The following is a 14,952-nucleotide window of genomic DNA, read 5'->3' on the forward strand; positions in this document are numbered from 1 at the left end:
CTGCTAAATCACTGCCCTGGGTTTGGGATTTCAGTTCCGTTTGAAACTTTGTTACCTTAACAGACACTTTTCCATGTTACCAGTTCAGCTACTGCAAAAAGTTTTAATTTTGTTTCACTACTGGAAAGCTTTTTGCCCTTTTGTTATATATGTGCATATCCGAGGGTCTCGAGATGTGATACCACACAATTATAAGGAAGGCTTAACTTCTTAAGGTTCTAACTCCTAAAAGAGAATAATAAACTAAGATAAAGGTAGATGAAGAGAAGAAAATTAACTGGAGTAGAAAGAAACAGCGTTGTAGTTGTCTGCTAGAGCAACAGAACTGAAACAGAATTAAAAATATACCTCAAGGACTGTGTATATGCAGCAACAAAGAGGCATGCATTGCATGCTTTTTTATGTCTGTGAAAATAGTGGGGGTGTTAAATCCACTGAAGTCCACTAAGCTCAATACAAGCTATATGCTGCTGTATACCAACACAGCTACACCTATCTTTGAAGTGGCTAATTAATTTTTAATTAAGGAGAGCCAAATCTTCTCACTGCATAATTTAAAAATAATATTGTAGTCCACTGTAATTCACAGGTGCTGTTGGAGTCCCTGGAAGAACTGGACTTGTTGGTGAAAGGGGTACTCAAGGTCAGGATGGTATGCCTGGGCCCCCAGGACTAAAAGGAGAACCAGGTAACACCAGTGAAATATTTTCATTCTACTTTACAATTGGTTTTTTTCTGTAATTATAGTGACAAGGATTATTTGGAAAGGATTTCTAAGGTGCCTCTATGGAGCCAAAGCTAAATTTTTAAGTAGAAGGTTATAGGTGTTTTTCTATGTAATTTTTGCACATGCTGTCAACAACCCAAGTGCATTATAAATGCTCTATTCTACATGTGATTTGTCGTAATGTCACCTAAAATTTTTTACATCTGCAAGAGTCAAAGTTACTGCTGTTAACAGTTCTTCTGGGTTTAATCTCAAAGAGATTAAAAGAACCAAAATCCTTTCCAAGGAGTCTTCTGTCTTACATGGATATAAAACAAAAGGAATCAGTGTTTCCCTGCATGAATAGTGCAAGTCTCCATGACCTAGACCTGGGGTTGTGAAACCTTTCATTTAAATGTCACTCCTGATGTTATCAATGTTTAGATAGATTTAGTCCTACACTGAATTCTGACAGAATTTTACACTGAAAATATTTGTTTGCATGTCAGTATCAAGAAGATACTGAGAAGACATCCATAGTATTTGGAAAGCTTTTTCATAATAACTTTGAAGTAGTCACTGTTAACATATTTTCGTTTGTAGGTATTTACATTTATTTATTCTATTTTTCTTAATAACTAAATTAAATGCAGATTTTTCTGGTTTTCCTCTGAAGAAAAGAAGTTCTGTTTTGTAGAATGTACCTCAAATATGATTGACTAATAAGAGTTCCTTCTTTATATACAAATCTAAAAATTTAATTTGTGGTTTTTTTAGAAGAAATGGAATAATAATTTTCTTTTACATAGAACTAAACTCTACCTTTTGATTCAGTGATTTTTGAAGAATTGTATGAAATGTGATATTTTCTAAAAATTATTTCAGACTTTGAGTGTAATGTGACCTAATATTTTGCAGGACTACCAGGGAGAGGGATCCCTGGTCTTCGAGGTATTCCTGGACGTAGAGGTGAGTTGTCTTTTCAAAAAGCTTAAACTTTAAATACCAGAACCATTATCAAGTCCTCTCTTGTCTTCAGATGCTTGAAATAGCCCTAAGAGTGTCGGAGGAAATCAAGAGCGATTCTGTGCTTTTGATCAATGGTTTGGTCCTGTATATTAAATGTCAAGAGTTGTTGCTTGTAAAGAGTTGTTGCTTCTCTGTGTCATAAACAAGGGCTGAATTCCACCTTTGCCATATAGGGGACACATATTTGGAGTTGTCACATCACCTCACTGTCTTGACAGCCTTCCCCACATGTAATATTCACACTTTGCAGGAATCAAAGGGGACATGGGACTGCCTGGTTTTCCTGGGCCTCCAGGTGTGAAAGGTCATCAGGGAGATCGAGGACCCATTGGACCTCCTGGCTTAGTGGGGTTACCTGGATTTCAAGGCACCACAGGCGTGGCTATCACTGGCCAGAAAGGGAACAGAGGTATCCCTGGTGCACGTGGAAGACCAGGTGTGTTGTTGGAATTCCTTATTTGTCTGAAAGGATATACTGATAATGGAAAGTAGAAGTCAGCCTGTCCAGAATTCAAGGTTGAAAGGGATATTCCCCCAAGAGAGTTTCATAATTAAACAGTTAGCAGTTAATGCAATATTACCAGTGCAAACAACATTGTCTATGCAGTGGCATTTAAATTAAAATAAGCAGTCAAGTCCACCCAATTGCATTATTTTGCTTTACTCCCATGTGGTCTGTAGGACAGCTGAGATCCAGCTTTGACAAAATGAGATAGCATGAGTGGCACTTAGGGACATGGCTTAGTGAGGACATGGCAGTGTTAGGTTTACAGTTGGACATGGTGATCTTAAAGGTCTTTTCCAACGTAAATGATTCTGTGATTCCAGACTTAACTGCAGCTGGAGGATATTCAAAAACCTGTAGTGTTAAAGAGTACTGTAAGTTCTGATCTCCAATTAAATTAACAGGATAGGAAAAATGTGTTGATTTTTTTAAAAAGTGTGTATATTTCCTTGGAAATCACTGAGGTGATAAACATGAGTATCATTATGGAGCCATTGAACATTGCGCTGTGTTGTAACCTATGTGAAAAGCTGTTGGCAGTAGTCTTCACTTACTCTGATGTTTCTCTATAGGTGCTCCTGGTTTTCCAGGCCTTCCTGGTCTTTCCACTCTCAGCGTGAAAGGAAGCAAAGGTGTCCCAGGGGCGGATGGAATACCAGGGCCAAGGGGCCCAGCCGGTGACATTGGGCCTCCTGGTCCCAAAGTCAGTGAAAGGAATATTGCTTCCTTCTTACTGCATTGATAGTCTGCTCTTACCATGAAAATAATACCCATTAAAAAACCTTCCAAAATCTCAAAACAAACAACAAACCCCAACAAACATCCCCTCCCACCCATTTTCACAAGAACACCTTTCTCTTTCACAAAAACAACTTTCTCAAAATGGATATGATAAGCAGGTTTTATGGACTTAAGTGGATCAATAAGAATTGGGTTTTTTAATTCCTGGTATGTCATTTCCTTGGCTGTTCTGTACAACAGGATGATGTGAACAATAATATGACTATTTCTAACATGTTTAGAAGTGGAGCAGATCATTCTAGTTGCAGCAAATTCTGTGAACATAATGCTTTGAATATTCTGACAAAAATGAAATATATTCCATTATGTGAAGATGCTGCTTCTGTTTATTACTGACGTTCTCTGTTTTGCAGGGAATAGAAGGTCGATCAGGCTATCCTGGTGCTAGAGGGGACCCTGGATTTCTTGGATTCCCAGGTGTAAAAGGTATTCATATATTTATTATGTACACTTCTATGTGCCAAATACAATCATTTATATGTTGAGTTATACTAGTATTTTGTGTATGAAGGGATCTAGAGACATGAGGTTTTGCCATGAAAATCGGGTCTGAATGAAAGCATTCACTATGAGAGTTTTCACTGAGGTGAGTGCTCTGGGTGTGTCCAAACTGACATTCAGGAGACAAAGGGCTGACACATCAACCACCTCCATTTCAGGCAAATTCAAAATAACTTTGTCCTTAGTGAGTGATGATCTGTAAGGACTTTGGCACTGAGTTTGCCAATTAGAAATATCCCACCACAGCTAGAAAATGTGACTTTTCAACAACCTCTTAGCTACAGAACTCAAGAGTATTTAATCATAATTACAGCACTGGGTCCTCTGTTTGCTGTAAGAATAGTCCAGTTATAATCTAATTTACAGTTTATCAGCAGATGTACTGTTAAATGTATTGGCGTCATTAATTTCATATTCCTGAGGGTAAGTTGAATCAGTAACTGGTTAAAAATCTGTTCAATTTAGACAATTTTCTAGTGATTTAAATATAATGTAGGCCTGCATTAGTCCAGTATTCTCCTTTTACAATTGCACGATTTACAGTCACACAGAATTGTCATTACCTGTTTAACCAACCTGTTAATGATCCATGCTAACTACTGTGCATTTTAAATTTGTTCTAATTGGCAAAGTCACCACACAGGGAGTTGTCTTACTTTCTTAAACATCAAACTCTCATTTCACATACATCAAATTTCCCGATGTGGTATTAAAAATTCTTTTTAATTAATTTTTTTTGTTTTAAGCAGAACTGTGGAGCATAGTCTGAAGGTAACCTCATAGTGTGCACAGTGAAAAGAATCACTTATCAAATTTCTCATCAAAAACTTTACAACTTCAGCATAACTGACAGTAGAGTTAAAGGGAGCTGAACTCCATCTGGAGGCTGCAAATCCAGGGACAAAAACATGTAAGATAGAAAGGACATAGTCTAAAGCTGAGAATTCACACTAGGTTTAGAGACCAACCTTCATATAGACAGGCATGACAGTATCATCTTATAAAATCAGTGCACTTGACCTATAAATTATACAGTTGCACAAGAGGTGAAGAAACCCACTTTCACATTTCAAATGAGTCTACAGGCTGTGTTACCCTTTGGGAACTTTGAATGGATTGTGTAGGACTCTTCAATAAGCCTCCGAAACTTTGACAGTTGCTTTGACATTTTAAACCAGACAATACATCTTCAATCTTCTCTTTTAGGAGAAAAGGGTAATCAAGGACCCCCAGGACCACAAGGTGCAGAGGGCCCGAGGGGACCAAAGGGCCAGCATGGTAACCAACCTTCTCCTTCCAATACCAGCTGACTTAGGTTGCTTTATCTGGCTTATTTTGTAGTTTGTTTGCTTTCTCTTAATGTCCAGCAATAGATCTTCATTATATTTTTGCTTCTAGGTCCACCCGGAGTCTCTGGAAAAATATTCTCCATCCCAGGAAGCAAGGGTCCTCCAGGACCGCCAGGAATCCCAGGAACACCAGGTGATCAAGGAATTCAAGGGATTCCTGGACCACAAGGTGATTTATGTTTTTACCTCTATGCATGTCTGTGTGTGCTGTTTAGTAGAACATTTTGGTTTGGTGGAAAAACTTCTGCATAGAAAATTAACATGTCTTTAAAAAAACCTCACCATATTTAAAAATTGCTCTTTCTACCTTGTTAAGACCCTAATATTTATAAACTCTCCCATTCCATCTGCTCTCCACCCTTGCAGTGAGTCAGTAAGTACATCCCTCAACATAAGCCTAAGGAATATAGGATGAAAACATTCCCCATTTTCATACATTTCATTTTCATATGTGGGGAGGAGGGAATTACCACCTGTAATAAAAGTATTCTAGATGTGCTTCAGTGTGATTGTGTCTGTCCTGGTCTGGGGGTGGGAAGGAAAGGACAGGCTAGCTTCTTCTCCATTGGCACCAGAAGTGAAGCCTGTCCCAGCTGTGGGGAATGGGGAAGGAAGAAGGTAGGTGATGTGGATATGCAGTGGGGATCTGGCCACCCTTCCCAGTACCACAGCTTTGCACCCAGGAGGGAGCTCTTCAGGGGGACAGGCCTGCTGAGGGCATTTTTCTTCAGTATGTTCAATACTTCCTTGAAATCTTCCTGATAGGAAAGATGATGACGTAGTAATATAGATAGTTCAGAAACTTAATATGTTCATGCTTTTGTTCTCACACAGCTACATTTATGTGGGGATTTTTAACTTTATTCTTTACCAGTTACTAAAATCTGGAGTAACTACTGGTACACACCTCTGGTTTTTTCTTGATTGCAATTTAGGACCTAAAGGAGTAAAAGGTCTACCAGGACGTTTTGGTCATCCAGGTCATCCAGGATTGCCTGGTCCAAAAGGAGAGAGGGGATTTCCAGGACAAAGAGGTACAGGAAAGCAGAATCTCTGATTGACTGGTATTATTGAATTTACAGATAAAATGCACTGCTGATTTTTAAAATCCTTCCTGTTATATGTATTGAGATTCTAAAATTTACAGAACATTTACAGTAGCTTTAGGGACACATGTAAGCACATTCTTAGCTTTTAACAAATACATGTTCACAACTGAAATAATAATTTACAGAAATATGCCTTGACTGTCCTCGTCTGTTATTAATCACTTCTATTTAGTCAATTGAAATCCCTAGGTACCAGGATGCCTTTTTATTACATCAAAATGGAACTAAATGTTTTTATTTAGGCATCAAAAAATGTTTTTACTTTAAGCTTTTTTGGTAAAAAATTCTTTAAAATACCTCACTATTCCATGAAGCTATGCAGTGTAAAGCTGCCTGAGGTAGGTCTGAAGGAGTTCCTACACCTGCAACAAATACTACCAATTTTTAAGTCGTTATTTTTTTGGTAGTTTTCAAGCAGTTTCAATAACTTAAAAGAAATGAAAATTAAAAAAAATATTATAATACTTGCAGACATATTTATTTCCCCTCCACAGGACAACCTGGATTGATTGGCTTTCCAGGTCTGCAGGGGTTACCTGGATCACCAGGTACTATCACTGCTGGTCCAACAAGAAAAGGATTTATCTTTACCCGGCATAGTCAGACAACAAAGATTCCTTCATGCCCACAAGGGACATCCCAAATCTATGTTGGCTATTCGCTGCTTTTTGTACAAGGAAATGAACGAGCACATGGACAAGATCTTGGTACTGTATTGGTAACAAATTTCAGATTATTTTCTTGGAGTCCAGTAATGCTAAGCTGTCATGAAACCAAATTTACTGTAAGTGTCTGAGGTAAACATTGGAGATGGGTGGTTGAAACCAGAGTGGCCTGGAGTCCATTCAGGAATCATGGTTTAAAAGACACATTTCTTTCCTGCACTCCTGTATTCCCTTGTGGATATCCCTAGAGTTTTTTGAGGAGGAGTTCAGTTACTTATGGACAGATATCTGGTATAAAGTTTCACAACATTTGAGCAGGGCAGACAGTAACACCACAGGATGTGAAGGAGAATCTTGTGGGTTTTTGTGCCTAAGCGGGATGCTTTAGGGTGTGAACAATGTCACCAGAAACTTTTGTTTAAGCAGCTGAATCCCTGCCACTGTGTCAAGGACTGATACCATTCAAGAAGATTGTATTATTTTAACACATTTCGTTCTTAGCCCTTGTTTATTATATAGATATATTTGTATAAACCAGAAGCATTTTGCTTTCAGATAATTTTACTGTACAGGTACTTCTAATAGTTACTGTTTTAATTCTTCCTATAGTAGATAGGGTGCCATCATGTGTCTCTTCTGGTCACTGCACTCCATTTAATCTCCTATCTGTCACAAACCTCTCCTCTTTTGTCTTCTAGGAACAGCTGGTAGCTGCTTGCAGAGGTTCAGCACCATGCCATTCTTGTTCTGTAGCCCCAATGACGTTTGTAGCTTTGCTTCTCGCAATGACTATTCCTACTGGCTGTCCACTGCAGTGGTGATGCCACCAGACATGGCACCCCTTTCTGGCAGGGCACTAGAGCCCCAGATAAGCAGGTAAGAGGATTAGAATTTTATCTCTTCTGCCCTGGAACCACAGAGGCATCGTAAATTGTTTTAGGTGGCAAATCCTAGGCAAGACCTGCCTGTCTCAGCCAGTACAAGCACTGACTTCAACAGTCTGGTTTTTGACTACTCACCTAAGTATGTGAAATATTCAATTGTACTCTCAAGAAAAGTTAGAATAAAGCTGGGATCCCACCACAGGGCCTGTTGCTGCAGAGCCAACATAAGAAAATGGCATACTGTCCTACTGATTGCAGGGATTGTTTTCTTAAGACCCTATTATTATGGAAATTAGAGAGAGACTAAAATTAAATAAAGGCATGTTTGTTATTTAGAATTATAGCACAAATTAAGTTCTGCCTCCAGTTCTGGATGATATATTTACTGTCGTTTGTGAAGAACATTGTAAACTGAGCTGAAGGTTCTCAGCTATGAAACATCCTTCTGCAAATGTGGCCCTTTCTAATTCCTTAGAATAGCTGAGAAGAATGAAGGACAACTTACAAGTTCTAAAAGCATGAAAGAGTTCTAGAGCAGCAAAATCCAAGGTGGAAAGGCAGGCTTTGCACTCATCTTCTGTCCTCCCCTACCCAGTGGTTGCAATCCAGTAGCTCTGCTTCGGTTTCTTCATTCAGGAAATAAAGATTACTTTTTCTAATCTTAGCAAATAAAGGTACAGAAGTACAGAACTTTGAACTAAACCAGAACAACATAAAGTAGCAAGCATGTGAAAAAGGTTAAATTTTGCTCATTACTTCGTTAAAGGCAAAATTAAGAAGTTCAGATGTTCTGGAATTACTTCCCTAGTCTGGTGTTACTAGCAGAGATTGCAAAGCAATTGCAAGGTAAGATATATGGGTTACCTTCAATTTACTTCTCATTAAACTGAGAAATCCATGAGTACTAGCATTTATAGCAAGGTATGCTATGCTTTGAGGTAGCTACCATCCTAGAAGGTAGAAGTTTGTTCTGCTTTCATGTTTTCCCTCATGTCTGCACTGAATGTGCTTTCCTTCACAGGTGTGTTGTCTGTGAAGGAGCTGCAATGGTAATAGCAGTTCACAGCCAAACAACTGTAGTTCCTGCATGTCCAGATGGCTGGATGTCTCTCTGGAAGGGTTTTTCTTTTGTTATGGTAAGGATATAACAACTTGAATTATCCATTTTATGTCCTCTCATTTTCATTGGTGTTTTCAGCTGTTCATGGCTCATTTGTTTTTTAATAACTGGTGGGGTTTTTTTGGGTTTTATTTGTTTTTGTTTTTTGGTTTTTTTTTGCCTCTGCCGAGAAGTAGAAAATAATTCTATTAATTCTTATTCAATTCCAGAAGCATAGACACAGCTATTCTGATCTATTCACAAAAATAGGTGGCAGGAGGAAAAGCAAAAAAGATGGGACTTTAGTCTGACAAAAGTAACTGCAAGCATTCACTTTTACATGTTATGCTATGATATAGGAAACAGGTTTGGGGAGTGGAGTGGTTAAACTGATCCTGAACACAAAACCATAGAAATAAGTGATCGACTTCCATGCCAGGAATTTCTTTTAAAAATGCGCTTTCTGCTTTTTGTGTTTGGAGAAGTAATCAATCCAACAAAAATATGAAAACACAACCCTACCAATTGAGGGTATTTGTAAGGTAGTTACTGTTGCACTCAGCTGGACAGAAGGCAGTTTCTAGTCTTTGTACTGGTTAGTTTCATGCATTTCATCGACCTGAAAAAGGCCTTTGCAGGGACTTAAGAAATGGCCATAACTGCTTGAACTTTCAGGAGGCTTCTGTGCTTCATTTTAAGTTTTATCAAATGAATCTGCATTCATTTTATTTTGTCCAAGATGTACCACAGAACATATGATATGTTTTAGAAGGAGGGTTTGTTTTTTCTTCCTGCGGTTTACTAAAAGCTGATGGGCAAGTTCTGATCAAAATGTTTTGGTGGTTACAGTACACAAGTGCCGGCTCAGAAGCTTCTGGCCAAGCATTGGCATCTCCTGGATCTTGTCTGGAAGAATTTCGGGCAGTCCCATTCATAGAGTGCCATGGCAGGGGGACATGCAACTACTACACAAATTCCTACAGTTTCTGGTTGGCATCATTAAATCCAAGAAGAATGTTCAGGTACACTGCACTTCCCTGCATTCCAGTACCTGAGGGGACAGTAAATGCCTGCAAAACCTATGGGGGCTTCCTTTGTAATTCCTTTTGTTAGGTGCAGGGTCATTCTGTAGCACACAGATGTTTAAGCCAAGAATTTCAAGGTTGCTGTCAGTAATTCCGTATCCAAAGTCAGATTGTGTCTCCCTATTTTTTAAAGAAAAAAAAAAATTGAATCTTTGGGTTTTTTCTTCTAGGAGACCTGTGCCACAGACTTTGAAAGCAGGACAACTAGAAAATATCATCAGTCGTTGTCAGGTTTGCATGAAGAGACCAATCTAAACTGTGGCCACTCTTCACAGAACATGAAACTCTGATTTATTACAAAGAATTGCCTAACGCTGAAGAGCTATAATTTATTAAGTCCAGCTGCATCTGGAAAGAAAATTATAAATTGCCAGTGCAGCACTGTGGTGAGGTAGGGCAACAGTTTGACTTTTGTCTTTGGCAAATGACAAAGCACTTTGTTGGAGGAAGCTTGTAATGGCATCTGCAGGGGCATCTGCTGAACCTTGTCATTCCTGAGCTGCATCTTCACCATAAAACTACGACATCACCAGATCTTTAATGAAGGATGTTAATGCTGCCTTGTGTCATGTGCTTTTCAAACGGCAAGACAAACGAAATGCTCCTGTATCAGCTTACATATGTTCAGTGTTCCAAGTGGATATCATTTAAGATGACAGTCTGGCACTTATGAGAGATAGGGTTCAATAGGAAATCTTTTCAGTGCACTTTTAACTAGATAATGATTCATTGAGAGTTGTTTGGTTTGGTTTTCTTGTCTAATAAACAAGTATCTCCCACGTGCCTCACCCTTCCTCTGGCTGGCAACCAGGAGTACAAAGCTTTTTGTGTCACTGTGACCATAATGGTGCTTGACTGGCCAGAGAGGGAGCGACAGCAGGCAGGACAGTGGTGACAGGTGCTGGCTGTGTGCTCCACAGTGACTGTGGCTAAGGGCTGACTAAAGAAAGTGATGGAAAGTTTTCACTAGATTCCATGGCTTTTGACACGGATCATGTGGTCTTTGAGTTCTTCAAAGTTGGCAGTATTGGGCCTCTATCATGATCACATGCTTTCATCTCTCCTGAAGAAAAAAACTATTTATCATGTAATTTGGGATTTTGTTAGAATTAACAATCACTGTATGACTCAAGGGCTCCCATGACATTATCACACACCCATTTTGATATTAAAAAAAAAATCAATATTTCCATTTTACAGTATTTATTATTTAAATATTTATCACAAATTGTATTCTGTATTCAAATATTTAGCACACATATCTGCAAATGAAACCATTTATTCCATCCAGATAAATGTATGCATCCAGAATTTTTAAAAAGACAGATATTTAAATTGTACCATCTATGCACTGACTTACATACAAGAGAATCCAACTTAAAATGAACATAAATACTTGAAAAGCACTTTCATTTGCTCATATAAAGTATATAAAATTGTAGCTCTGAGGTTTTTTAATATTTATAACATTGCACTTGCAAGGGTATTTAAAATTGTAATGTTGACATTTAAAATGTTAATATTTTTTAATACTTGCACAATTTATCAGAATTTCAGTATATAGTGTTACAGAAGAAGCCTAATTCACCTGAATAGTTCTGTAAATGCACCATTTTAAATGTAGGGTCTAGCAATTCAGTGAAATAACCAGGATTTCTGATTTAGGTGTTTTTTTAAGCCAGTGAAATTTTATATTGTTTCTGTTAAAATACTTGCATTGTGTTTGTCAGACTGTTTGAATTTTCAGTGTTAACCTAACTAGGAAAAGGTTTTGTCTGTGTTGCATGCCACTTTCTTACGGTGGAGCTAACGTGAAGACACCATTTACACGAACTGAATGGATATTTTAATATTACTGTTTGCTTGAACAGTCATAGTAATTCTGTTTGCAAGGCATAATTGTGAATTTACAGGGTTTTATGAAGAATCTCTTTGCAGATGCACTACTGATAAGAAGGTATTAATGTCGAGTTAATATTTAGTTTTTAATTTGAATCAAGCCTGGGATTGAGGTTATCTTCGTTAAAACAATCACATATTAGACTTTTCCATCAACTCTGAAGTTTGCTTTAAATACTCAAAGATAAAGACCACACCTGTTGCTTGGTAGGTTGGGGTGCTAGTGGTTTCTTTTTTTCATTAAGACTCATTGCAGTCATCCAAAGGCCTTGTAACAACATGGAATTGATGACTGCGGAGGCTCTCATGTAAAACTTGCTAGTGAAATGCAAATGTGAGTACCTGAGGCTGAAGTCTGCTGGCAATGTGTCCTGTAGAGAATAATGTGTAAGGAGAAGAGAATGGATTGTGGCTTTAAAGTCCAAAAGTAAGTTACAGGAATTATGTCTCAGAGTACAGCATATAACTGGAAGTTATGCCTTGTTCCCAGTTTTGGACTCTGCTGATCACATTTTCTGTGGCATCCAACAAGTTACTAAAGAACGATGTTGATAAATAGCTCTAGATTTTGAGTGCACAAACTAAGTCTTTCTTTCAAGCATGAAATACAACTACAGGGACAGATGTTCATCAAGCCTGGCATAATACAAGCTAAACACTGGAAATCAAAGAAAAACTTGGAAAAAGTTGATGTTATCTTCTCACTGCAGCTGCAGATCATTTTAGTTCCCTACTGCTAATGGTTGTTGTGAGGATTAGTTAACTGATGTCTGTAAATGATTTGGGAACCTTAACTGGAAAGTGCTGGTGAGGTGCAAGCTGTTAATATATTGTACTGAAAGAATGGACACATGAGAAATCGGGAATAATGAGCAAACAATGGGGGCTGTATTCTGCTAAATACAGCCAAATAAAAATATTTTGACTAAATAAAAGACCCATTTCCATGCTGGCTTTTTTTTCCCTTTTCCAGTCCTAATGATTTTGTCCACTACGTGTGGCTACAAAAAACCAAAACAAACAAAAAAACCCGCCAAAAAAACCAAAACAACAACAAAAATGTGTTATCTGATTAAATCACAGGGGGTAGAGTGTCCTCAGAAAGACACTTGCTGTCTCTGACCTGGACCACATTCCAAGTTAAGCACTTGAGTGTAAATACCCAAGCAGGTTTTCTGCATGCCTGCTTTGTTCCTAGACATATTCCTATGTAGGATGCTGTGATGAGCTGGGGTTTTTCTTCTTATCAGCTGCTTCAGGGCTGTTCTGGACTTAGTCTGAGAATTTATATTGCTGACTGATACTTGATACTGCTAACACACTGATGGTCGGGTTGTTGCTCAGTAGTCTTTATTCTCAGTCAAGGACTTTTCAGTGTCCCATGGCCTGCCAGTGAGGAGATGCACAGAAAGCTGGGAGGAAGCAAGGTAGGGACAGGTGCCCTGAACTGGCCAAAGGGCAATTTCACAGCATAGAATGTCATGTCCAGTATGTGGACTGGGGAAATTACCTGGAAAGAGAAGGCTGATGGTGGATCTGGGCCCATTTGGGCATTGATCAGCAGGGGATGAGCAATTGTATTGTCATCACTTGTCTTACTTGGGTTTTATGTCCTTCTCTCCTTCTTTTCTCTTTAATTACAATTCTGTCTAATTCTCTCTTTAATTACAATTAGTAGTAGAAGTATCATTATTATTGCTATTTTGTTTCAATTATAAAACCATTCTTACCTCAACATGAGTTCTATTTTATTGTCTTGACTCTCCTCCCATCCCATGGTGAGGTGGGATGTGGGGAGTGAGTGGCTGAGTGATGCTTGGTACAATCAGACACTGCAGCAGAAAGAAAAAGGCACAAGCTAAAATTATTATCAAGAGGTCAGCATAAGGGAAATAAGGAAGACAAACCACCAGAACTGTGTTGTATGCAACATGTTTAAGGATGGTCTTTTAAATCACTGATCTGAAAATCAAGGATGTCTGCAGTGAAACCTGCACACTGGCAAAGGTTACTTGTGTAAGGACCTGTACACAAAGCAAAAAATGGAAAGAACATCCTGAGAGAGGAAGGGATGCAGCCTGATACAGTTCTTTTGGGGATGGGACAGAAGACAGGGGCCATGGACATCTGTGACCCTCTGATGGTAATTCATAATCTGATACTACACTAGAAATCTCCACTGGAGCTTTTCTGGAGGATTTCCTGTGACTCAGAAGAACTCAAGTGACTTGCTGTGAACACTGAATTTATTAACAAAAGTTATATATTTGATGGAATAAAAATAGACACATAACTGATCTCAAAATTATATATGGGGAATCACAGGAGAGGAGCCATATGCAGAGGAACTGCTCGAAGAAACAGTTCTTAAACTATAATTTTGGGGGAGGGTTCTTGTTTGTTTATTTTAAAGATTAAATCCTCTTGATAGTTTATAAGATGTTAATGAAGAGGCAAAATTGGGGACTCCACATACAGAACTGAGGATTGCCTGGTAAGGTGTTCTTGGGGCAGAGCTCGTGTTTCAAGGAGGCCAAATGTAAGATCGAATATAAGATCTTAAGGCAACTACTGTATCATTGTCAACGTTGGACAACTGTTCTTTAGTAGGAGATCACATTTCTGACCGCTTGCCTCTGTAAAACAGCACTGTTGATATTTGTAAGGAGCTGAATTAGCAAGTTGCAAGCCCTTGATCAATATATGTTTCTGTAGTGGAACTGCTACACTTCCAAAACATTGTAACCATAAATCCAAAGATAGGGAAAGTTCTGAGACTGCTTTCTTCTCTTTAAAAAAAAAAAAAAAAAAAAAAAAACCCTCATATATATAATAGCATCTTTCATTGTATTTTCCTGTATGGAGTTGGAAAATTGAGTTACACCATGAAGCAGCAGCTGCTCCTCGGTTCCCTGAGGATCACTTTCAGGAGGGGTCATTAATGGTGCCCTTGGAAGCGTTTCAGCCCGTGGGGAGGCAGTGCTCTGTGCAGAGCCGGCGTGTGCGCTGGGGCTCAGCGCGGAGTACAGGGACAGCTGTGGCCCACGCTTGGTGACAAATGTGTGACGGTGACGGGGCGGCGATGGGTGCGGGCCAGGCCGGGCCTCGGGAGCTCGGAGCCGGCCCGGCCGAGGCTGAGCGGGCGGCGGGGCTGTTCCGGAGCAGCGGCTCAGGGCACGGCGGGCTGGGAGCCGGAAAACGCGACCCGCAGTGCCCCGGCTCCTGCCAGTGCCAGAGCTCAGCACACACTCGGCCACGGCCCAGCCGCCACAGCACAACCGCGGACAGGACAGAGGACAGAGGACAGGAGACAGGACACG

General features: G+C 39.3%; 1 protein-coding gene across 1 annotated transcript in view; it reads left to right on the forward strand.

Moving 5' to 3' along the window:
- The window catches only part of COL4A3 (collagen type IV alpha 3 chain), a 58,579-nt gene extending 45,918 nt beyond the window's left edge, over positions 1–12,661 (forward strand). Inside the window, exons 40-52 of the mRNA XM_066326282.1 lie at positions 590–688; positions 1,625–1,675; positions 1,986–2,171; positions 2,813–2,943; positions 3,395–3,467; positions 4,749–4,820; positions 4,941–5,060; positions 5,827–5,925; positions 6,495–6,707; positions 7,364–7,541; positions 8,571–8,685; positions 9,498–9,670; positions 9,904–12,661. Of these exons, the coding sequence (XP_066182379.1) occupies positions 590–688; positions 1,625–1,675; positions 1,986–2,171; positions 2,813–2,943; positions 3,395–3,467; positions 4,749–4,820; positions 4,941–5,060; positions 5,827–5,925; positions 6,495–6,707; positions 7,364–7,541; positions 8,571–8,685; positions 9,498–9,670; positions 9,904–9,988 (1,595 nt within the window). The 3' untranslated portion in view covers positions 9,989–12,661. The remainder of the gene's footprint in view (positions 1–589; positions 689–1,624; positions 1,676–1,985; positions 2,172–2,812; positions 2,944–3,394; positions 3,468–4,748; positions 4,821–4,940; positions 5,061–5,826; positions 5,926–6,494; positions 6,708–7,363; positions 7,542–8,570; positions 8,686–9,497; positions 9,671–9,903) is intronic.
- Positions 12,662–14,952: the final 2,291 nt, after the last annotated feature.

Source organism: Sylvia atricapilla, chromosome 10 (assembly GCF_009819655.1).
Source record: "Sylvia atricapilla isolate bSylAtr1 chromosome 10, bSylAtr1.pri, whole genome shotgun sequence".
In the NCBI taxonomy this organism is placed as follows: domain Eukaryota; kingdom Metazoa; phylum Chordata; class Aves; order Passeriformes; family Sylviidae; genus Sylvia; species Sylvia atricapilla.